Raw genomic sequence first — 25393 nt, 5'->3', positions numbered from 1 at the left:
AATCACATCAAATTAAACCATATTTGAACCTAAGGGTGGGATTAGCCTTTCAGCCTGCTCTCCTATAGTTTACCCGTGGGCAAAACCTATTTTTATCAGTTGATCAACGTGATATAGCATCATTTACATGTTTCCATTTTGAGTGTTAAAAACTGCTGTACTTTAAATATGTATCCCCAGGGCTCTTTGTGTGTGTGTGTGTGTGTGTGTGTGTGTGTGTGTGTAGAAACTAATTGTAATTACACAATCACATCTATAAGCACTCTCCAAGAGCATTTAATTATATTTTTTACTTGATAAGCAGTTTGCTTTACACCAATGCCAAGGATTTCCAAACCCCAATGTTTTGCGAAAATACCTGTTTGACTCCACCCCAAACATTTTCCTAAATGCAGTGATTCGCTTAACAAATGTGGCAAGAAAAGCCATAAAATGGAGCAAACTCACTATCAAATTTCTCACTTAACAACAACATAAATGTGGGCTCAGTTGTGGTTGTAAGTTGAGGACTTCCTGTATCGCCTTGAGTATCATCACTAGATGGACCTCTGCTTGACGTTCTTCCAACAGCCATTGCATGTAAGAGCCAAGGTGGTGCAGTGGTTAAATGCAGCACTGCAGGCTACTGCTAGATCAGCAGTTCAGCGGTTCAAATCTCACCGGCTCAGGGTTGACTCAGCCTTCCATCCTTCCGAGGTGGGTAAAATGAGGACCCAGATTGTTGGGGGCAATATGCTGACTCTCTGTAAACCGCTTAGAGAGGGCTGAAAGCCCTATGAAGCGGTATATAAGTCTACTGCTATTGCTATTGCAAATAGGAGTTGGTGGAGAGGGCTGTGATGTCACCCTGCTTTAGTGGATTTTCTGATGTAGCACCAAGTGTAACCTCCTGATAGACAATGCCTACCATCCGGGTGCTGAAACAGATGCTCACTTGCACAGGTCTGAGGTTGCAAAATAGGTGAACCAACCCCAAAGATTTTGAAATGGAGCTATCATGAAAGACCATGGCATAGCCATTAGGCATAACCGAATCCAAAGGTTTTGCAAGAACTAGGGTGGTGCAGTGAAGTACTTGCAGGCTACTTCTGCTGTATGCCAGCACAAATCTCACCACGCTCAAGCTGGATTCAGCTTTCCATTTTCCCAAAATGGGTAAAATGAAGACCCAAATTGGTGACTCTAAACCGCTTAGAGAGCTCTGTGAAGCACTGTAATGCAGTATATGTCTAAGTGCTATTGCTATTATAAGCTTTCTGGTTAGAGGCTGCGATTGCACACTGCGTCGTGAATTGTGTCACACAATTCATCCATTTATGTTACAGGTCAGCCTTAGCCCTCCTGCTTCTTCCAGAAAACTCATGGAAGTGAACCCAAAAAGTTTTTTTTTATTTTTCTTGTATATTATTAACTAGCCTAGAAACATCATTATTCCAAAAATACAAAATGTCAATTCTTCTCCATTTGGCTAAAACTGGATATAATTTACAGTACATAAAGCCCAGTCTGAGAGTACTTGGGGCCTTTTCATTGATGACCTCTGGCTCCACTAATACAGAAAGCAAGCTGGAGAGAAACAGTATGCAATACAGAAATATTACTGCAATATACTCCTCCAGTATTTTTTTATAGTTCTCAAAAACTCCTCATTTGCATAAAGACCAGGAAGTGGCTGGGGAAGGGTAGCGCTGCATAGACAATTGACCACTTTTCATTACCTTTTCTATGCACATTTTTAAAAACCCTGCAATTTTCCCAACCTTTGAGAGAACAGTAACAGTAATAGCATGGTTATACAGTCTGTGCAAACAGGAAAGAAAAGGGCCTTCCTCAATATGCATTCTGTATTAGGACCCCTGACACAGGAAGTATTATGTGGCACTTATCCCTGTTCATATCATTTATTCCAGCGGTCTCCAAGCTTTTCAACTTGGCGGACCAGAGAGGTAGCAGCAACGTGGAAAGGGCTGGCTTCGTGTGTCTGCGCTCATCACTTTCACAAATGCAACTTCGTGTATGCACACACGGACTCGCCCACCATTCTGTAGTCCGGTACCAAATGGGCTACAGCCCAGCACTGAGTCACAGACCGAGGGTTGTGGACTCCTGACTTATTCAATCTGCCAAAACCTACACAATCAGTAGAGGGCAACAAGGAGATATAGAAAACCCTTGCTGCCACCTAGTGGCCATGTGGATGTTACAGTCCAGTTATGAAATGTTGACCTCACATCCATGTAAAGCTTAGTCTATATTTATTCAATACTGGGTGTCTGAAGTCTATGGCGTTATGAATAGTCTAACTGAAGACATCCGTGGCCTAAAGGATCTTGATTCTTTTCCCCATTTTATAGGACTGTCAACCAAGCTCCAGAGGTGACTTATGACAATCTTCCTCCAATTCTGATGGGAGAAAATAACAGTAAAACAAGTGATGGAAGTCACCTGGGTATTACAGGTTGTCTAATCAGGGATCTCCCACTGTCATCTAAACGTGAAGCAAAGGGTTCACCGACAAAAGGGCGAACGACAAAACTGCGCTCGACTAAACCGCAGTGACAAAACCGTGTGTTCTAAAGCGCTCCGACAAATGAGCGCTGAATCATGGCGACAACAGCGCGACGACAGAGCGCGCTGTAAAACTAAACCTAACCCCAACCCTAAACCTAACCCTAAACCTAACCCTAAACCTAACCCTAAATCTAACCCTAAACCTAACCCTAACCCTAAACGTAACGCTAACCCTAACCCTAACCCTTAACTTAAATCGCTCCTCTGTTGACTGAAATCGCCCTTCTGTCTCCGCACTGTTGTCTCCGCGCAGCTGTCGGCGCGTTGATGACGTCGCATTTTTAGCGATGCATTTTAGTCGGCGCGGTTTTGTCGTTCGCCCTTTTGTCGGGTCATGGAAGCAAAGCATGAACCAAAAACAAAATCACAAGATCTGGGACCACTGCCTGTTCCTTGAATATCTGAGGATGAACCTGAATAAATCTTTGGACTAGGAAACTATATACAGATTATTACAAGTGGGGGCACCTAGATTTTTAAGCTATCTGTCTCCTTTTTCCATTCTGCCGCTACTGAAGCAATGGTTTCTCAAGTCTAAAGATAAATATTTTCACAGCAGCAATTTTTAAAAATTTGCCATCAACCCACAAATCAAAATCAGTGTGGGTCAACCTAGACCAGGGGTCAGCAACCCATAGATCAAGAGCCACATTTAGCTTTCATCCCTCTGCTGCGGCTCCCTCCTTTCATCCCTCTGCTGCAAAGAGAAATGGCGATGGCCGATTCTCCAGCGCCTCATCCCTTGCTGGGACTCGTGAGCGTTTCTTCTGGCCCTTGTTGGTGCTGGGCGCACCTCGGTCACTTGGGGAAACAAGCAACCTGCTCTCCACCCTGAGACACTGCCCGACCCTGCCACAGCCGCTGCTGATGCCACCTCCATGACCTGCCCGCTGCTCTTGCAGTGTAAGAGTGAAATTTAGTGCGTTTCACAATGGGGGAGATGGGTCCCCTTCTCTTCTTGCAGCCCATTATGAACTGAAGCCACAATGCAGCCCTGGGCAACAGCAGCAGGATTAGCTATGGCTCGGGTTGGGCCAGTCTCTCAGGGCAGAGAGGAGGCTGCACGTCTCCTCGTGCAACCAAGGCACGTCCAGCACCAACAAAGGTCAGAAGCAGCAACCCACTGTTTCCTGCTGCAGTCTGTCAAGCAGCTAAAGACCCAGCTAGAGATGAGGTGCCAGAGAATCAGAATCAGAGAGAAAGAGGAGGGACAGGACAAAGAGAGAGGCAGAGACAGAGAGAGAGCTACAGAAAGAGAGAGAGACAGAGAGAGAATGATTGAGACACAGACAGACAGAGACACACACAGAGACAGACAGAGTCAGAGAGAGAGAAGAGACAGAGTAAGACAGAGAAAGAGAATGACAGAGATAGAGTTAGTGAGACAGAGATGAGAGACTGAGAGAGACAGAGACAATCACACAGAGACAGATACACACAGAGAGAGAAACAGAGACACAGGGAGACAGAGACAGAGACAGATACAGACAGACACACAGAGAGAAACATACACAGAGAGACACGAGACAGAGAGAGACATAGATAGAGACAGACAGAGACAGGGATACACAGAGAGAGGCAAAGACACAGAGAGACAGAGAAACTGGGAGGGATAAGGTGGGCCTGGGCAGAACAAACAATTTAACAACCAGTTCTCTGTCCTAATGACCGGCTGGGTAGGTGTGGCAGGGGGCAGATCATGCAACTGGGTGGGAATAAGTGACGCTGAGTTGGCCACGTACACCTAGTCACACCAGCTGTTAAATTATTGCCTCTCGGCATTTTCTTTTCTGTGGGAAACAAGTCCAAATGCCTCTTTGAGTGCTTAAGGTTGCAGACCCCTGAACTAGATCATCCATGTCAAGTATTTCAAGCCTATTATAACCAAGACTTCCTGAAGTCTAACTTGCCCAGAATCTTTTCACTAGTCAAGATAGGTTACCACAGTGTTTCTCAACCTTGTTGGTTTTAAAAGGCTGGCTGGAGATTTCTGGGAGTTGAAGTCCACACATCTTAAAGCCACCAAGATTTAGAAACAATGAACTACAAGATCATTGGCACAGATTCAGGTGAGAGGACAAAGGTATTCTGTACAGAAGCAAATGTCAAAACATGGAACTAGTCTTAGGCTTACTAGTGCTAGAATAGTCTCTGCAGCTTTATTCACATTTGTTACCACCAGAACGGATATTTGTCCATAGAAATCACTTGATGGTCCTCTAGGTTCTCAATGGTCATTATTTGAATACTGACTAAAACTTTGCAGACAATCCAAACCTGCGTAGTACAGTTGGACAAAAACACAAGCAAACTGATCCTGGGTTGCTAAGTTGGACAAACTAAAAGAGTGTCAGCATTCCCGAGATGCTTCAGGATGTTTCCTCATTATGGGTTGCCTGGCCTTGAGAAAAGCTGGAGTTTCTACTGAGCATCTGCAGAGGATTATTCAGAAGATTCTCATTAGTGGATTGGAGATTTAGATTAGAACATTCACCCAATTGATCTGGTGCAACAGCTCTCCATCCTGGATGAGTCAAGAGTCATCATCTCCACCATCAAATCTCTCGCTCCATCTGCAATCATGGCTTTAAGATGTCAGGCATAGGCAGGTTCCTACAGCGACCCACAGATCAACACTCAGTTTATTGGGGGGGGGGGGGGGGGGGGGGAGCAGACTCTATCCTTGCAGGAAATTGTTAGGAAGAAAAATAAATTCTGCCATCATCACTATCCCCTACCCAAAGCTCACCAACCTCTTTATTTTAGAGAACCCCAGCTCTGCTGCTATGCGCAATGCCCAACCTAACCCTCCATCGCTTCATTGGGTTTGGCCTCCCGGGTAAAGGAGCACCTCCTGCTTCCCTTGTGGCTGCCACTGATGTATCCGAGAATGCTGGATAAGGTTACAGCGGCGAGTGAATTGCCTACCACAGTCAGGACAGTGAAAAAGGGAATCTGCCGTGGTTGCTGGCTGGTTCTGGTTCTGGCGCAGGTTGTAGTTAAAATAGAAGCCCCTGTGGTGGCGGTGGAAAGGTCGCTTGGCAGAATGGATCGCTTGGTGGCGCGCCAGGCCAAAGTCATCCGTGAAGCGCTTCCCGCACTTGGAGCACTGGCACTCTCCGGGCTGACGATGTTGCTGCTGGGCCAGTTGAGAGGGCTTGGCGAAGCTCTTGGGACAACTTCCATGCTGGTAGGATTGCTTTCTGGCATGGTGCCACTGGTGTCGAGCCATGTCCGAGTTGCTAAAGAACTTCTTGCCACAGTCTGGGCATGCAAAGCCTGGCATGGTTTGCTGCAAAAGGGACCTTGCCCTCTGCCTTCTGGGAGAGTGACCCTTGACAGTGGCATCACAACTCTTGAGAGGTCTTGGAGACGTTGGCCTGGATGGCAAGACATCTTTCATATCCTTTTGTGTCCGGGTTGCCAGCTTTTCCTTTTCATTTGAAAACTCCAGCTCTCCTTTAAAGGGGGAGGAAAAAGTAGGAATTATATTCAGCCTGGAGTAGTTTTCCATTGGTTGATACTCTGAAATTCCAGTCAACACGAAACTAGATCCTGATAGACCTCTACCTTCACATGCATGCAGTCCTCAACTTATCACCAGTTGCTTAGTGACCATTCAAACTTACGACGGATCTACCAAGGGACTACTTACTACTATTATTCTCAATTTCGAAGGTCACCCCTCCTTGCAGTTACGTGATTGAACTAGGTGCTTGGCAAACAGGCTGCATTTACAACGGTTTGCAGAATCCTGAAGTCATGTGATCTTTGTAAAGGTTCTGACTTCCTCAAAGAACTTCTTTAGTGGGTAAATCATATTGGCAAACTTTGAAGGGAAGCCAACTCTGACTCCCCCTCCCCCCAGGTTACAGTATAGTTAAAACCAGTAATGACCCCTTTCCCGTGTCATTAATCACATTGGCCAATTAAGTTAATTGGCAGGCTTCTCCTGTATTCCTTTCCTCTTTCCTCCATCGCCAAGGAGATAACCTTGGTTCTCACAAGAAAGCTCTATGTTGTGTATAGTAATACATTCCAACCTCCTCCCATACAGTGTGGCAAAGCTGAATCAGGAAAGGTTCAGTTCAGCATTGACAACCTCCTTTTACAACAGTTTTGCTGAAAACCACCATACTGTTCGGCAAAACACTGCCGGTAGCAAACCATTAATTTAAAAAAAAACTAGGCTCTACAATCTATCAATGACTATCTGTCATTTGAGAGCTTAAAGAGGAAGAAAAGCAGTTAGTTCTCCAACTACGAAATAAAGGTAAAGATAAAGATTCCCCTGGCGCATATGCGCTAGTCGTTCCTGATTCTAGAGGGTGAACCACATCTCTGTTTCAAAGCCGAAGAGCCAGTGTCGTGGTTCCTATTTTTCTACTTGCATTTTTACGTACTTTCGAACTCCTAGATTGGCAGAAGCTAGGACAAGTAACAGGAGCTCACTCTGTTACGCGGCGCTAAGGATTCAAACCGCCGAACTGCCGACCATTTGATCAACAAGCTCAGCGTCTTAGCCACTGAGCCGCCACGTCCCTTAACTAACAAATAGTGTGCTTAATTGGATAAATGGCCTGGATATTAATATATAGAAAACTTATTATATTCATATGAATCAGTATATTTTAAAATCTAATCTATGACTAAAGGAGCATCTTGGCACTCATGGTTAGGATGGTGGGTTGGAGGTTAGCAAGCCCGTGTTTTGAGACTTGTGTGATGCCCTGGGGTAGGATGAGCTCCCATCTTTGCTCCAGTTCCTGCTGGGAACATGAAAGGGGCCTCTGACTGTGCGTCTCAAGGGCAGCCATAATGATCCTTTCAACTAATCCTTTGAACTCAGAGGCACTTCCCGCTTCTGACACAAGTGCAGTGTGATCTATAATTTATATTTAATTTCTTGAATTCTTCAAATCTTACCAAACTGGTTACATATTTCCATCATACGTGTACCATGGCATTATGGGTGCCTTCTGTATAATTTTATTACTGTTATCTATGTGCTCCATGCCATACGCTAAATAAATATCAATTGCTTTGAAGATTTTTCTCCTGGAAGAGGTGCCATGCCCTCATGTAGCTGCTACACGTTCCAGTGGGGGTGGGCTTCCCGGTGTTGAGAAACTCGCCTGCTATTATACATTGTTTCACAAAGGAGCCCCATGCCCATTCCCTGATTTTGGGCACAGAAGCAAATCAAATCAAGAAGCAGAAGCAACCTTTTCCTCACCTGTGACTTCTGGAGAAGCCCCTTCTTCAAGGTTCTGAATTTTATCCATGTACAGTTCATTGTTCTTGTTTCTCCCCATTTTGAAGACGAGATCTGGATTGTTGGTGGGAAATCCTACCAATAAAAAAAGAGAGGGGAGCGTGGGGGGGAATAGTAGAATTATTATTATTTTTTTAAAGCAAATCATCTTAAAGACCATAATCCAGGAGAACAACTTACACAAAACTCAAACCTGCCTGCATGTCAAATTAGAATGTTTCAACAGCACAAGTTAAACTCAGGGATGAAATGTATCAGTTCGGACCGGTAAAATGCTACCACTTTGCCTGAACTGGTAGTAAAAAAAATGCTACCAGTTCAGGCAAACTGGTTTTTCCAAAATCAGCTGTGATGCGCAATTTATATTAGCTAGAAAACAAGATTTCCTGCTTTCTAGCTAATCTAAATCACATGGCATAGCGGATCCCTTCCCCACTGTTCGCTTACCTTTATAAGCCCACTCGGTAGCAGGTTCTGCCCACCCGCCCAGACGTCATTTTGACGCTCTGCGCATGCCCAGAAGGTCCTATGTGCGCTCACATTGCTACCGAACCGGAAGCAAAGATAAGTGGATTTTACCCCTGGTTAAATCCAACTTCTGGTTTTCAATGGCAAGACTAGCTGTAGGGCTCAAACTTATGGTGAAGGAACCAATCAGCAGTTTCTCCCTTAGAACAGGGATCCCCAACCCCCAGGCCACAGCCCACTACTAGGCCTTTGACCATTTGGAACCCGGCTATTGGAAGTAGCGGGCGAGCGTGTGGCATCCCCACTTACAAGAGCAGTGGGCAAGCACATGGATGCGTGCTCCATTCGCATGAGCGAATGCCCATTGTTTGTGCAAATGGAGCAGCCCACACGAGTGCCATCCCCTCCCCCATCCCGAAAAGGGGAATTGGGGAATTAGAAGGTATCTGGCTATGGTTTGCGGCTCAGTGATCTTATTATTATTGTGATGGTAAAAGATAGGCTATCATATATTCACTAATCAAATCTCAGAGAATTATAGCTCCTATGTTAACCTAGTAGGAAAGGATAAATAAATTCCATGGGAGGCTTTATTAAAAGCCTTTCAAACTTAGCCTGGTTAAACCTAATTTACACACTCTCTATCTTGTCTTGTGTTCATAATATAACAGGCCAAAGCTACATAAGCTCTGATTCTGCTTTTGCTTAGGACTGGTCACAAATGGCCAATGCTTTGCAGAGAACTAAGCCTACGCTGAACGTATCTGCATGCTTAATTTGTTATTAAATGATTTGGTTAAGTGAGCCAGGTTTAGGCCACAAACATTATATATGACATAAGTCTCTTTCTGACAGTCCTTCAAAGTAGTCCCGATCAGGTAAACATTACTAATACTGTTCTAAGCTTATTGTGAGGTCATAGTAACAGAAACTTGCAAGTGCTTCTTCCTTCCTTGACTTTGCATTCGAGGGAATGCAGAAGGATCAATCCTAAGAGACTTTCTCCCATGCCTGCCTTGGACTTAGGTTTATCTGGCTGGGGAATTCTGGGAGTTGAAGTCCACACCTCTTCAGGTGGTCATAGTTAAGAAACACCGGTGTAGGCTTCAGCCCTTCCTCATGTCCCTCAGGTTTATTCTCCCAGCCCATTACACTTCCCCAGTCCTGTCCAACTCTCACCCAATTCTCGGACATTCTCATAATTCTCCATCATCACTTTTGTGAAAATCTTCCTCTGAGATTCATCTAGGAGTCTCCATTCTTCCTCTGAGAAATACATGGACACCTCTTCAAAAGTCACCAGAGCCTGAAACCATTCAAATGTTGAATAATTGAGACCCCATCCTGTACAGATAGCCCTCGACTTACAACCAATTGGAGATCTTTCAAAGTTACAACAGTACTGAGGGGGGAAAAAACTTAGGACCGTTTTTCATACTTACGACCTTTGCAGCATCCCCAGGGCCATGTGAACGAAATTTGGCTGCTTGGCACCTGGCTCATATTTATGACAGTTGTAGTGTCCCAGGATCATGTGATCCATTTTTTAAACTTTCTGAAAAGCTTCAGTCAAGGGAGAAGCCATTCGCTTAACAACCGTGTTCCTAATTTTACAATTGCAGTGGTTCACTTAATAATTGTGGCTATAAAGTCATAAAATGGGGGGAAACTCACTTAACAACTGCATTGTTTAGCAATGCAAATTTTGGGCTTAACTGTCGTCATATGTCAAGGACTACCTGTGCTTCCAAAGGAAACTGCTGAGAACATCTCAGGGGCTGCTACAAAGAAAAGGGAGTCAAGGTATTCTCCAAAGCACCTGAGGGCAGGACAAGAAGCAATGGGCGGAATGACCGAGAATCTCCACAGACATTTAGCAATGGCTGGAAACTAATCAAGGAGAGAAGCAACTTAGAACTAAGGAGAAAATAACCTGACAGTGAGAACAATTAATCAGTGGAACAACTTGCCTCCAGCAGTTATGAATGCTCCAACATTGTAGGTTTTTAAGAAGAGGTTGGATAACTATTTGTCTGAAATGGCATATGCCTAAACAGGGGGTTGGATTAGAAGACCTCCAAGGTCCCTTCCTAACTCGGTTATACTATTCTATTTTAACATGGGAATGATAAGTTGTTGCAGTTTGTCTTTGATTTACGACAATTGGGACCCAGATTCTCTGTTGCTAAGCAAGTGGATTGTTAAGCAAGTCGCACAAAATTTTATGATTTTTTTACAGCCATGGTTGTTAAACAATTCACTTTTTAAAAAAAATGTTAAACTAATTAAATTGAGATCATAGATGTACAATGAGTTGCGCTAAAAATGTCTGTGAAACCTTAAATGGCAAGAAAAAATAAGAAAAATAGATGGATTACTCAGACCAGGGAATAGGAGAGAAAAGAGTAACAGAGGGTTTAATTGAAGAACAAGAACATGGAGGAAAAAGGAACGGAAAATGGAAAACAGCTAGAGGTTTTCATTGGAGTAAAATAGTCTAATAGATCAAACAGAGAATGATAACTTGGATTAACTTTGAAGGGGCACTTAAGGATATTGTAGATGTATTAAAAAGGAAATAAGGGTAAAATGGAAAATATGGAAAGAAAACAATAGAGCTGAAATTGGAAAAGAATTATGATGTAAAATGGATTATGTACATGGTAAGATGTAAAAAAGAAAAAAAACACTGGACAACGTTTTTGTTCATAAAGATGTATGTGTAACAACAAACAAAAGGGGGGAGCCATGGTCGTTAAGCAATTAACTGCAGTTGTTAAATGAATCACATGGTCGTTAAGTGAATCTGGCTTCCTCCATTGACTTTGCTTGTCAGAAGCCAGCTAGGAAGGTAACAAATAGCCATTACATGAGCCCAGGGTGTTGTAACCATCATAAATACATGCCAGATGTCCAGCACCTCAACTTCAATGTTACTGTTTGGATCGTATGACGGTCATAAGCATAAGGATTGATCTAAGCCCCTTTTTTCAGTGCTGTTGAAACTCTGAACAGTCACTAAACAAATTTAGTCACAGACATGTCATGATTCTTTGAGAAGGCAGAAACTACGACGTTCCAAATGACAAAGATGTGATTTAAATCTTGCATTCAAATTAAGGAATAGCATATATATTATTTATACTAAGACAGAATTACTAAATCATGCACATTTCCTCAAATCATTTCAATGACAAAAAATAGGAATATTGACAGAAGTCCAAAGAATACATATTTATCTATTATAGTCCTGCAGCATGAGAAAGGGAGAAAAACCCCTTAATTTTCAAACAATGTCATTTGTTTATGAATTTATTAAACCATCTCAGTGAAGGCTACTGTAAGCATCAGCGCACCCATCTGTTATATCAGCTAATTGGTATTCTGCTTTTATAAATACTTCAAGGCCGTGAACATATCCAATACGCCTTCATCCTCTTATTTTTCCTACAACATCAACCCTCCAAGGTGAATGGCTACTCATCCTTATTTCAAGAATCAATTGTTAGAAATAGGATGATTTGCCACAAAATGTTTTTTTTCTCCTGCTTAGGCAGGGTGGGTGGGTGTTGGACTTGATGACCTACAAGGTCCCTTCCAACTGTTAATCTCTGTGTGTGTATGTGTGTGTGTGTTTTCCAGTATAACTCTGGAACGCCTCGAGCAATTTCAACCAAGATGACTTACTCTCTGGAAACAAATACTGTGAGGATAAGACACCCCTAACACCTCTCAGAGGGGGGGTGTTCTGTTAAGATACAGCCTGCTGTGCCTTAAAGTGGATTCTACTGTACAGCGCTGTGGAGTTGCCATGGTAACAGCTTCACAGTACTCCGCAAGGGAAGTCCCTCTGGTAAGGGGGAAAATCCAACATTAGAAATTATGTTTGGTCTGGACATTTTCCCCTTATAAATAAATACCTGGACAATGCCAGGTTATCAGTTAGTCTGTTAAAAAAATGAATGAGTTCTCAAGGGCACATCATTGGGGAACACTGAAGAACTCCAAGGAGTCAGATGACCCAAATGATCCAATAGGAATGCAAACCGCCCTATATAAATTCCTGCTTCTCCAGAGTTCCTCAATCTGAAAAATTGAAGACCTGATCTTTGTTCTTTGGTAATTCGCTTTCCTCATAGATAAGTTGTTTTTCAACCGCAAATAGTGATTCTAACACCATCACCCCCTAAATATTGGGGCCTTAGTGGGTCAATATTGAGACACTATGCCTCACAGTCAATAGCCTTTAAGATCCCTCACCTTTTTCCCATGTCTCTCAAGCAAAGAAAGTCCTGTCAGAAAGTTTTCCACCAACTCGACAGCCTGACCGCAACTTTCCGGGTGCTGCTGCCATACCCAATTCTGTATTTCTTTGGGCAAGGTAGCCAAAAATTGTTCCAGGACCAGCAGTTCTAGAATCTGTTCCTTACTACGTCTCTCTGGTTTCAACCAATGGTGGCAAAGGTCCAATAGTTGCCTGTAAGCTTTTCGGGGTCCCTCACCTTCTGGGTAACAGTACCAGCGAAAACTCTGGCGGGCACTCTCCATGGCAATGCCTCCTTCTTTCAAGATGCTTGTCACTTCTTCCTCTTCTCCAGCTGTGAGATTATTACAAGCTGCCTCTTCAAGTTCTCCTATTCTGTCAGGTTCTGTTAAATGGATCATCCCTTCTTCAGAATCTCTTGGTTTGTTTTGGGAAACCACATTGGCCTGGTGATTGCCCCGTAAGGTGTCCTTGGATCCTTCTGCCTTCTGAATATAGTCCTCACAGATCTTAGTCATCTCCATCTGCGTGACTTCAGTTTGAGTGGCCTTTTCAACTTTGGAGAAGCCTCTACCTTTAACAGGTTTTGTGAAGTCCTTAGTCTTCCCTCCATCTGTGGCCATTAATGCGGCCTCATCTTGTAATTCTGGCACGGTGCAAATCTTGATATCATCTCTGAGCTCAATCCTAGATTCTGGTGAGGACTTCCCTTGGACTTCAATTTCTTCTTCAATAGTAATCACACAATCAATTCCAACTTTCCCTTCAGTGTTGGCCTCCTTCTCTTTAAAGGAATCAGGAGAATTTTCAGAGGAAACCACACAAACCTGAATGTCATCCAGCATTATCTTAGGAGGGCTTGCATCTGTCTCTTTGTGCTGTGGACTCGGAAGAAGGACCTGCTGCCAGACTTCCCAGTACTGGGGCTTCACAACCATTCCATTTAGATCCACACGGTCTTTCCAGGATGGTGAGCAATTTAGGAATTCCTTAATCGTCCCAACAGGAGGCGAACTCTTCTCCATTTCTACTTTAACTTAGATTTCTGGCTTTGGAAATGCGGAGAAAAGAAGCAATCGGCTTAGAATCTAATAGGAAGTCGGATTCCTCGAGAAGCCGTCGTAGTCACCTCTTGCTGATTTTTCGGAACTTAGTTTATGTTCGCCCCATGAACAGACATCCTCCAGAAAAGAGTTAAAGAGGATTCTTCCAGCCAGCTGAAAGGGGGGAGAGGGGAGAAAATGTACCTGGTCAGAAAAAGTTGGCAATTGTGAATCAAAGAAAAAAAAAATACAGGCAGTCCTCAACTTACAACAGCAATTGGGCCAGAATTTCAGTTGCTAAAACAATGTGGTCATAGAGCAAGACAGGGAAGGAGTAAGACAATGTGAAAGAGTGTGACAGAATGCATGAGAGGCATAGTGCAGGTTGGAGAGGGGGTGAGACCATTCCGGGGGGGGGGGGGGGGTTGTACAAAAGATGCAATCCAGACCTGGGAGGGGGTACATGAGGAGCATGACAAAGGTTAGGAAGAGTGCGAGGGACGTACAAGAGGTGCAGGGTAGGTTAGGAAGGATGCATGAGAAACACAATGTGTTGGGAAAGGTGTGAGAAAATGTGCAAGAAGGTGTGATGCTGGTCAGGATGGCTGCACGTTGGCCACACAGGGTTGCAAAGATCAGGAAGGTGAATGAAAGGAGTGGCGTGGGTCAGGAGGAATACACAAGGGGTGTGGAAGAGGGACGGTGAGAGTCAGCAAAGGATGCATGAAAGTGCAGGGGAGCCCATGAGAAGAGGGTGAGTGAGACTGCATGGAGGTACACAAGAGGCACAAAGCAGGTTGAAAAGGTGCCATGAAAGTCTGGTGTGTGTGTGTTGTGTGTGTAAAAAAGACACAGCTCAGGAAGCGCACCAACCCAAAGATTTTGAAATGGTTTCTCTCCAGGGTGGAGCTGTCATGAAAGACCACTGGTGTAGCCATTAAGTAGAACTGAATCTAAAGGTTTTTGCAAGAGCTACAGTGGTTAGAGTGCAGTACTGCAGGCTACTTCTGCTGACTGACTGCAATTTGAACCTCACCAGGCTGAAGGTTAACTCAGCCTCCCATCCTTCCGAGGTAGGTAAAATGAGGACCTAGATTGTTGGGGGGGCAAAGGCTGACTCTGTAAACAGCTTAGAGAAGGCTATAAAAGCACTGTGAAGAGGTATGTAAATAAGTGCTATTGTTATTGCACATGCTGAACGCATATGATAAAACTTAAAATGCCTCGAATCTACCTCTTTTTAGCAGCCTTCTGATCTGGAATCCAAGAAACCCATCTCCACTCACAAAAAGCAATGTTTCCTTAAAGGCAATAGATCACTGATAGGTGTGAATTTGGCACTGGAGCCAATCAACATTTAAAAGCCTTGGGAATTTAGCACCTCTGCCTGCCCAGGAAGATCTTTTCTGATGAGGGAGATAACAGACAAAATATTTTCTAAGTCCTAAGACCATAAAACTATATCACACCTGGATTTCCTGTTTCTCGGTGACTATAAAACTTATACATCACACTCTTGTGAGCTCATATCTTAACACAAAGGATTTCAAATGACACAAAACCCCCACTAAAGTATCAGTCTGGGGTCAGTGCCCCCAAAAGCAAACCTTGTATTGTTTTTGGAATAATAAATCTTTTTTTTTTCCAAAAGCAGCCAGCCTCCGCATCTTGATTGCTTCCCAGCTCAGAAGGAACCCAGTGTCAGGCCTGGAAACCATCTTTTGCATTGGGCCTGCAAAATTCAATGCTGTGGGAAAATGGGAGGGGGAATTATATGGAGTATGGGAGATATATAGTCATAATAAAATTTATTTTTCAGACAGTCAAGGACATCTTATCTTGCACATGGAGGGAGGCATCTCCAGTTGGGACAGTGCCTGATTGGGCCATGTGATGGACATGTGAGTGCTGGACAGGGATTTGAACTTTCACTTGTGCAGGGAAAACCTGGAAACTTTAAGATTCGGATTTCCCCAGAGATGCCAATATGACAGCTCTAATAAAATGGAACTTTGAGGAAATCCAAGCCTCAGAGTTTTCTTTTGTTGGGGGTGCTACTTGGAACCCTGGCAGCCGCCTTATGTGGTTCTCTGCTAAGCGGTGACAAACTGCCAGGAATTCTGGGGAGAGGGAATTGTTTGGGGAAATGAACATCCTGCCTCACCCTATCACCCAGCTGGAAGGGGGGAGCCACATACCAAACTGCCCTTGGACTGAACGCTATAAAAACATCTTGCCTGAACCCAATTGGTTACACTGGAATGGACAAAGAGAGAGAGAGAGTTAAGGGAGGGGAAAGTAGAACTTAGGAATTTTGGCATGTGATTCTCAGTTCTGGCTTTGCAATATAGATAGTCCTGGGTTTAACAACAATTTTGTTTAGTGGCCATTCAAAATCACAATGGCATTGAAAAAAGTGGCCTGTGACCATTTTTCACAATGTGATTTACATTCAGATGCTCAACAACTGGCTCATATTTATGACGGTTGCAGTGGCCTGAGATCACGTGATCCCCTTTTGCAACCTTCTGACAAGCAAAGTAAAGGGGGAAGCCGGATTCACTTAACAACAGCATTACTCATTTAACAACTACAGTGGTTCACTTAACAAATGGGGCAAAAAAGCCATAAAATGCGGAAAAACTCACTTAACAAATTTCTCACTTAACATAAATTTTGTGCTCAATTATGGTGGTAAGTCAAGGGCTACCTGTACCACAATACACTTAGCCTCTAATAAACTATATCTTTCTCAAGAAATGGAGCCAAGGATCGTGTCAGACCGTGTAATCTTTGTGTGAGAATACTCAGATCTAGTTTTACTTTTGCTGTAACCACTTAACTTTAGTAAAAGAACCTAACACTTGGAGTCAAGAATCTTTCCTAAATGTCTAAGTCGGAGCAAGTCTATCATTAAGTTAGATCTGAGTATTCCCATGCAAAGGTTACACATTTTTCTCTTTCCACGGCCTTTCCCTCTTGACCAGTTTATCAGTGTCCAATAGTATTCCTTTTCAATGTTTTGGGAACAGCTCTGATGCTAGGCACTTCTTGATGTAGTTTCCCATTCTATTCCCAGGCTGTGTCCTTGGCAACCGACTTATTCCACTTTTACACCTCTAGTCAGCTTGTCTCCCCCCCCCACACACACACATTTGTCTACTCAGTCCCATGTCCAACCTTTGCTTCCCCCAAATTCCTCCCCCCCTCTTTTATGGCAGGATGCCAGCGAAGCGAAAGAAGCTGAAAATGGCAGACCTGACAGATCGTTTCTATTTACAGGTTTAAGTTGTGGTAAGTCCGACATTTTGCTTTGCCTGCCTTGCTTAGTGATTTGTACTTCTAGGTGGGCAAAGAAGCCCCTTTGCAAAGATAAAAGTCTCTCTCTCTCTCTCTAAATTCAAGGATCAAGTTCTTATTAACTCCACACCGGGGTGGTCAAATTTGAAGGCAACAAAGGGACCGGACCCAAAAAAATGGGTCAGCTCCAGAGAAAAACTAAATTTAGTAGCAGATGAGAAAATGCAAATGACATGGAAATCCCGACCTTAGCAACTGCTTTCACAGGAAAAGGAGGAGTCCAAGTTAAGATACACACAGAGAAACACATACACATACAAACACGCACATATATACCCTTAGCCTGATCTCAAATAATCAGAATAGAGCTGGAAGGACCTTGGAGGTCTTCTAGTCCAACCCCTTGCTCCAGCAGCAGATTCTGCCTATAACGTTTCAGAAAAGCGGCTCTCCAGCCTCTTCTTTAAAAAAAAACCTGAACGATCTCAATGGTCAGTTTCCAGTATTGCCCCCTGCGAAGTGGGGGGGGGGGAGGTGGGAGACGGGAAGGTAGGAAAGGGGAAAGAGGCTCGATTCCCGATCCAACATGAGATGAGGAAAGGGGCGAAGAGGGCGCAACGTCGCGTGCGGAAAAGCGGGCAGGGGACGAGATTGAGCAGGCGCCGCCGTTTCTTCTCCATTGGAGGAAAGGCGAGGCGGCGGGAAAGGCGTCCCGGTTCCTTGCTTTCACCTCCGCCCGATTCCGGGGAGGGAGGCGCGGCTGGGCGATCGCAAGCTTGGGATTCCGCGTGGGCAACGAGCCGTCCAAGCCAGGGGATGGGCAGGCGCGGGAAAAGGGAGCCTTGGCAGTAATGCCTCTTGCGCTCCTGGGATTTCTCTTTTCCAGCAGCCTCGGCGCCGACGGCTCCTTTCTCCGCTGCCTGCCACGCGAGCCCGCGCATTCCCTCCCGCGCGTCCCCGTGGGGCTGGGAGGGGGTGGGGGATGGGAATGAGGTTGTACCTGCGCCGGAGGAAAGCCGGAGTTGCTCACCTTCCCTCCTCCCCCTTGGAAGACGGGAGACTCCTTGGGGACCGGTGAATCATGCTCAAGCCCGGTCTTCTCTGCTTGCGTCGGGGGCCGCAGGAAGGGAACTCCCCAATCCCAGGAAATGCGCAATGGCCCCCTCCGGATAAGACGCGGCCTGCCCTCCCCTTCCGTCTTGCTGCACGTGGGAACGGGGGTGGGATAAGTGGAGAAGAGGAAGGGAGGGAATGTCAGGGGTTAACTATTCCCGGGCTGTTTTGGTTTGCGAAAACGGAGCCGATCCGCCAAGGGTCCTTTTTCCTGCAAACCAGCCCCAGCTCATCGTTTCGCATTTTTGAGCGGTTCCTAAATTGCCGCTCCAAACGTTCACTTTCTCGGATCCGCAATTCAACCGAGATGATTCATTTGGCCGGTTGCGAAAGTAATTTCTCAGAAATCAGACACACAAACAAACAAACACACAAACACAGAGACACATACACATACATACACTATCAAGTTCTCTGTCTCTCTCCCTCTCTCGTGCAAGGCAAGCCGTCATCGGTAGATGGCCCCCTCGGCCTTTCCTGATAGAATAGGATTCTTTATTGGCCAAGTGTGTTTAGACAGACAAGGAATTTGTCTTTGGTCCAAATGCTCTCAGTGTAATAAGGAGAATAAAATACATTTATCAAGAATAAAAAGGTACAACACTTAGTGATAGTCAAGGTTACTAATAAGCTATCAAATCGTACTAGGAAACAAAACCTATAGAATTGAAAGATACAAGCAATGTGGTTATAGTCATAAGTGAGGAAATACTAGGAAGGAAGAGACCAGTAATAGCAATACATTCTTAGTAAATTATTGACAATGTTGTGGGAACTAGTTGTTAAGCAGAGTGATGGCATTCGGAAAAAAGCTGTCCTTGTGTCTAATTCCGTGATGGTGAACCTATGGCAAGTGTGCCACAGGTGGCACACAGCCATTTCTGAGGGCACACAAGGCATTGCCCTATCACCTGCAGCGCGCTGGCCAGCTGATTTTTTTGCCCTCCAGAGACTTCCTAAAGTCTCTGGAGGGTGAAAAACCGCCCAACGCGCAACCCAGAAGTTTGGGAACAGAACTTTTGGCACCCGAGGTGAAAAAGGTTCGCCATCACTGGTCTAGTTGTTCTGGTGTGCAGTGCCCTATAGTGTCGTTTTGAGGGCAGAAATTGAAACAATTTATGTCCAGAATATGAAGGGTCCGTAGATATTTTCACAACCTTCTTTTTGACTCGTGCCGTATACAGGTCCTCAATGGAAGGCAGGTTAGTAGCAATTGTTTTAATGTCTATGGAGATTCTCAGTCATTCAGGTGATGATTGTCCCAAAGGTGCTTTTTCAGGAGGCAACTGAAGTCTCTTGTTTTTTTCTTTGAGGATGTTTCTTTTCACATCCAAGAGGCTTCTTCAGCTCTGACTGGATGGTGAGGAATGGAAGGATTTACATTCCTTGCAGACAGATTGTTGTTTGTGTTCTTTTTAGAGAGTTGTTGAGGCCACTTGAAGGGTTGTCTGTGTTCTGAGGGTCACTTGAGTGATTCAGATGAGTGTGGAACCTTCTTGGAACTGCTGAAAGCATTGTGTTGTGGAGGTATGTTTTCTGCAGGATGTTTTCTGCCCTGTTCTCCATTGTTTAAAGAGTGCTTTGCCATTACACTGATAAAGGAGAACATTTGCAGCTCAGGGTTGACATAAGGGGTCCTTGGTGCTCTCTTAGCTTGGTTGTTTTTTGCAAATGTTTCATTATTCAACTAGGTAACATCATCTGTGCTGGCATCAGTGATAAATTTAACTAGTTGGCTAATGAAAGGACTGCAAGAAAACAAGTTTCCTGCCTAGGCAGGGGGTTGAACTAGAAGACCTCCAAGGTCCCTCCCAACTCTGCTATTGTATTGTATTGTATTGTATTACGTTCAGAAACCGCCAAGAGCCCCATATTACACCATAGTCTAGTTCAGTGACAGCTAACTTTTTTGTCGTCGCATCCCTAAAGTGCGTCGTGTACGACAGCATGCCAGCACACATGCCAGCACTCATCATGCTATGTATGCGTGATACAACCTCCAGTGCCTGGCCTCCATGGATGGGTTTCGGCTCTTTTTACTGCCAGTTCGCTCATGGATGCACTTGGGTGCACTACATGCACATGGTCAGTAGGTAAAAAAAATGCTTCTCCACATACGCAGAAGTAAAAAACAAGATGCCGGTGCCTATGGCAGTGCCGATAGAATCGGTTCAGGGGCGTGGCCAGCCAAACTGGTAGGAATTCACCTCTGGCGACCCCCCTATATTCCCCGCCCTCTCGCACATGCATGCATGACCCACACACACACACCTTGTTTTGGGCCTAGCAGGCCTCCCTGTAGCCTCCTGAGATCAAAAATGAGCCGGGGGTGTGCTGCATTCCCCCTGCCCCCCACACATACACACGCAACCCCATGCACCTTGTTTTAGGCCTAGCAGGCCTCCCTGCTGCCTCCTGGGAACAAAACAGGCTGTGGGATGTGGCGCCACACTTAGGCCTCCTGGGACCCAAAACGGGGTGGGGGGTGCCACATCCCCCACCCCTCCCCCAAATATACCCGTGACCCCCCTGCACCTTGTTTTAAGCCTAATATGCCTCCCTGTAGCCTCCTGATATCTCAGTCAAAACAAGGCACATTCCAACTGATATGCCCGAGGTCGTCTCCACGGAAACCCACAGTGACTGGAGGGAGTTCCTGCAATCTTTTCGGTTGTCCTGGGGCCTTAGCTCAGCTTTTCATCCGACTACCAATTTGGGGGGAGGGGGGAGAGAGGACATTTAAACGCCATGATACAGCAGTACCTGAGGTGTTATGTGAACTATCAGCAGTCCAATTGAGTGGACCTCTTGCCTTTCGCTGTTCACAGTAGCATGGGCCTAACCATTCAAAATAGTGAGTGGCATGGACTTTGTCCCAATGCCAGAATACCCAAGGGTTCCCCCCTCTCCTCAATTAAGTTGACAGGGTCTTTTGACACTAAAAGCAGTATGGGGAAATGTCAAAAAGGCGCTAGCTAAAATGGCACTAGCTAAAATGGCGCAGACCTATAAGAAACAGGCAGACAAACACTGAGTCTCACAACGACCATTCCAGCAGGGGGTGGAGTCTACATTTCTACAAAATACTTGAGGTTAAAACTCCCCAGTAAGAAGCTGGGGCCCAAGTTCATGGGGCCATTCCCCATAGTGGAACTCATAACCTAATCACTGTGCAATTAAAATTGCCCCAATTGCTAGGAAAGATATACTCAGTATTCCATAGCAGCGTCTTAAAATCCGTGGTCATGCCAACCCTGAGACCACTACCCCATGAGTCTCCGGACCCGGTGGTCATAGAGGGACAAACCCATTATGAGGTGCAATGAATTCTTGACTCGAGGTGGCACAGGAGACAGCTGCAATACCTATTCAAGTGGAAGGGCTAACCCTTATCAGAGGCATCTTGGGTAAAGAGTAGAAACATCCAGGCTGACTGCCTCATAGCTAAATTCCAAGCGGACAACCCAAACAAATCTGGTGGGGAAACGCAACCCTAAAATCTATACCTGTACTTGAACTGTCTTTGCTTTGGACAGGTCACTTTCAGGAAGTGAGGGGAGCTGAATGTCAACTCTCAAAGCATCCCTGACCTGCTCTCAAGTTGCCATAGGCAAGTGGGATGGGAAAGTGAACCTTGCAGGAACTGGTATCTCAGTGAAAACAAGGCACATTCCAACGGATACACAGAGGTCATCTCCACGGAAACCCAGTGGTCAGTGGGAGTGACTTTTACAACCTTGCTTCTTTGGGTAATGTGAGTGATGACACATATTGTGGGGAGAGGGAAACAGGATCGGAGGCAAAGAACGAATTAACTAAGATCAGATTTGGATCCACCTGGTCTGTGCCAGCATGAAGCTCCTAATAAACCTTTGAAGCTTGAATTGAGGTTCATGATTTAATTAGGGAATCTGAACCTTGACGTAGTGTCTGCATAATGTCTCCTGATAAGAGAAAGCTTGTTCGCACTAATTTTGCATCTGGTTAGTCTTGTGAGACTACTTTTTGCTTTTTAATATCCTAAAATGTATGCCCCTTCTGTCATCATTTTATGATGACAGAACATGTGTGATTTTATGGGATGCAAATATATAACCTGTTTGACTGCATGTAATTGATTATCTTTGCAAAGGAAAAGTTACTTTTGTTCTGTCCAATCAACTTTTCTCTTGCATTTTCTCTGATGTCTTAACTATAAAAAGGAATGTAAGATGGGTCTTGAAGTTCTTCCTTTTCATAGGGAGATCCTACTTTATCAGAGTACTAGCTGATAACCCAGGTATTTATAGACTTCAAAGCTTTTGTCTGACAGAGCCATTGAAAGGGGCCTTTCTTCCCGCTACCCCAGTGCCCATCATTCCTGCCCTCTCCCTTCTTCCTCCCATGCGCTCTTCTTTCCTGCCTTATCTACGGTTCTTGGAGGCAATAGTGCAGCAATGAAATCTATTATGAAATACAATCAAGTAAGCTAAGGAAAAAAACAAAATTGTTTCGTTAAAATTATGAAGTAATTACATCCATTTAGAAATTTAAAACTTTATTAGAAATTTTATTTTTCACCTCTTCCCAACAGAGCTACACTATTCCTGAACTGTCTGGTGCGCTCGGTATAAAAATGCAGCGCCCTTTTGACATCCAAAAAATGCCAGAGCCGTTCTTTAGAGCGGACAGGGTTCGGGGCACAACAATAGGAAAATCTGCCACTACCACCCATTTTACCATTTTCTCAAACTGGGCCTGGGACTGGAACATAAATCCCTGAGCTGGGCCATGCTGCGCCTCCTCCACCCCCTGCTGAAATAGGCCTGGGTCTCCTCTGTGGCCTCCATACCTGTTTCGCCTTGGTTGGGATGGTCCCGTCCTTCACGGCGATGATTTGGGGCGAAGGACGATCCTGGGAACACCGGCCAAAGTTATGAGGTAGGGGCACACTCAAAGGCCTCTGTACTGGCCTAACCAAGCTCCCTTCACTTCGTAGGCCGACTGTGTGAGGGAAGCCTAGGCCTAAGTTTGGGTGAAGGATGATCCTGGAAACACAGGCCGAACCTGTTTCCTGTGAGATTGAGCTGCCGCGATGAGGTGGGAGTGTGCGATCCGCTTAGGCTGTGGCGTGTCTAATCAAAGGCCTCTACTGGTGTAATCAGGCTCCCTTTGTTTCGTAGTCGTACTGTGTGAGTGAGGACTAAACCTTAAAGGCCCACTGTGTGAAGGAGCACAGTCAATCAAATGCCTCTGTACGGGGCCTAATCAGATTCCCTTCATAGGACTAGTGTGTGAGGGAGGCCTAGTCCTTAAAGGCCCACTGTGTGAAGGAGCATGCTCAATCAAAGGCCTCTGTACTGGCCTAATCAGGCTCCCTTCGCTTTGTAGGCCTACTGTGTGAGGGAAACCTAGGCCTGAGTTTGGGTGAAGGATGATCCTCGGAACAAAGGCCAAACCTGTTTCCTGTGAGATTGGGCTGCTGCGGTGATGTGGGGGTGTGCAATCCGCTTAGGCTGTGGCATGTCTAATCAAAGGCCTCTGTACAGGCCTAATCAGGCTCCCTTTATTTCGTAGTCACACTGAGTGAGGGAAGCCTAGGCCTTAAAGGCCCACTGTGTGAGGGAGCACAGTCAATCAAATGCCTCTGTACTGGCCTAATCAGGCTCCCTTTGCTTTGTAGGCCTATTGCGTGAGGGAAGCTTAGGCCTGAATTGGGGTGAAGAATGATCCTGGAAACACAGGCCAAAGCTGTTTCCTGCAAGATCGGGCCGCCCCAGTGAGGTGGGGGTGAACAATCTGCTTAGGCCATGGCATGCTCAATCAAAGGCCTAAATCAAGCTCCCTTCCCCCCCACATGACATCATGAACAATTACCCCTCTAGGATGCCATACTCGCTCTCCTGAAAGGCCCAGGCTTTCCAGAGTTATGCTGGAACACACGTGCGCGCGCGCACACACACACACACACACACACACACACACCAAGGAGTGTTGGGGCGTCTTATCCCCACAATATTTTTCTCCAGAGGGGTAAGTCATCTGTGTACCAAGTTTAGTTGGAATTGCTTGAGGCGTTCCAGAATTAGAGGATAATAAATTGCTTTTAAATGATCTTCCAACTTGGTTACTTATTGGAAAAGGTAAACTGAGGCAGAACCTAGGGTCAGATTGGGCCATCATCCTCTAGCTATCCCTAAAGGTCCAAAAATGGAGTTTTATGACGGAGCTCACCCAGGGCCTGCGAAATATGGCCTACCTATTCCAGAATTTGAGAAATGAGAGGTGATTTAAAAACTAGTCTTGGCAAAATATGTTCCATGCATGCAAAAAATGTTGGTTTTAAGAAATACACACTTTTTCTTTCAAGACAAAAAAAAAATCACCACAGATTTCTGAATGAGGAATAAGAGTTTATAAGCTGTGAAAATTACAATGTAAAATTAAACGCTTATAAAATCATAGATATAAAAATGCTAGCATGTTATTGCTAAATCAAATAATACTGCACTTTCACTAGCTAATACTGCCTTAACCTTTTATGAATGAATATCTTCATTCATGATGTGTGAATAACTTCACACATGAAAAACCTCCATTGAGAACTCAGGTGCATTTTAGAAATTATGCAACTATACCCTATGGGTCAAATTGAATGGATACAATGGCATCTCTTCCTTCAGGCAAATCCACAATTGGTGAATGACTGCCTAATGCCACATACATTTGCACACAAGTGTATCTCGTCTATATGGATTGTCAGTGTGGATTGTCACAATTTCTGGATCATAGTGTTTCAAATATGCTTGGAGAAAATATATACACTTGAAATTTGGCCAATCTTAAGAAGAGAAAGCCCGAAGGACAAAAATGCATTCACGTTATGAATTCTAATGAATTTTGTATGCTTAGTAAGCAATCTACAAGGTTCTTTTTCCTTTCTAAAATGTTAGAAAGCATTACTATTTTTATTCTCTAGTTGCAACTCTGCACCACTAGTATCTGTGAGAGCTGTATGACATCACACATCATGGTGCTTTACAGACAGTGCTCGACTTAAGATTATGCAGGTAGTCCTTGACTTATCTCCACAATTGTACCCAACTTTGCTGTTGCTAAGCAAAACAGTTGTTAAGTAAACTTTGCCCCATTTTATGACATTTCTTCCCACAGCTATTAAGTGAATCACTGCCGGTTAAATTAGCAACAGGGTTGTTAAGTTAACCTGGCTGCCTCATTGGCTTTGCTTATCAGAAGATAGCAAAAAGTGATCACATGACTCCAGGAAACAGCATTATCATAAATATAATAAGCCAGTTGTCAAGCATCTGAATTTTGATCATGTGACCATGGAGATGTTGCAACAGTCATAAGCGTGAA

The 25393-nt window shown here is 44.7% G+C and overlaps 1 protein-coding gene across 6 annotated transcripts; it reads right to left on the bottom strand.

The window, feature by feature from the left end:
* Positions 1 to 4695: 4695 nt before the first annotated feature.
* LOC116520807 (zinc finger and SCAN domain-containing protein 23-like) lies at positions 4696 to 18122 on the bottom strand. Of its 6 annotated transcripts, none has more exons than XM_032235176.1 (6): positions 17922 to 18120; positions 15229 to 15368; positions 12575 to 13795; positions 9494 to 9620; positions 7808 to 7921; positions 4696 to 6030 (listed from the first exon to the last, which is right to left on the bottom strand). In XM_032235176.1, exons 3-6 carry the CDS (start codon positions 13601 to 13603, stop codon positions 5390 to 5392), a joined length of 1911 nt encoding a protein of 636 aa, XP_032091067.1. In that variant the 5' UTR covers positions 13604 to 13795; positions 15229 to 15368; positions 17922 to 18120; the 3' UTR covers positions 4696 to 5389. The 6 variants fall into 6 exon arrangements, with proteins under 6 accessions (XP_032091067.1, XP_032091068.1, XP_032091072.1 ...); XM_032235177.1 differs by having other exon boundaries at positions 17952 to 18120; XM_032235181.1 differs by lacking the exon at positions 9494 to 9620 and having other exon boundaries at positions 12817 to 13795; positions 17922 to 18122.
* Positions 18123 to 25393: the final 7271 nt, after the last annotated feature.

The sequence above is a fragment of the Thamnophis elegans genome, chromosome Z, assembly GCF_009769535.1.
Source record: "Thamnophis elegans isolate rThaEle1 chromosome Z, rThaEle1.pri, whole genome shotgun sequence".
Lineage (NCBI taxonomy): Eukaryota > Metazoa > Chordata > Lepidosauria > Squamata > Colubridae > Thamnophis > Thamnophis elegans.
The sequence above is the reverse complement of the archived record's forward strand: the minus strand, read 5'-3'. Positions and strand labels throughout refer to the sequence as shown.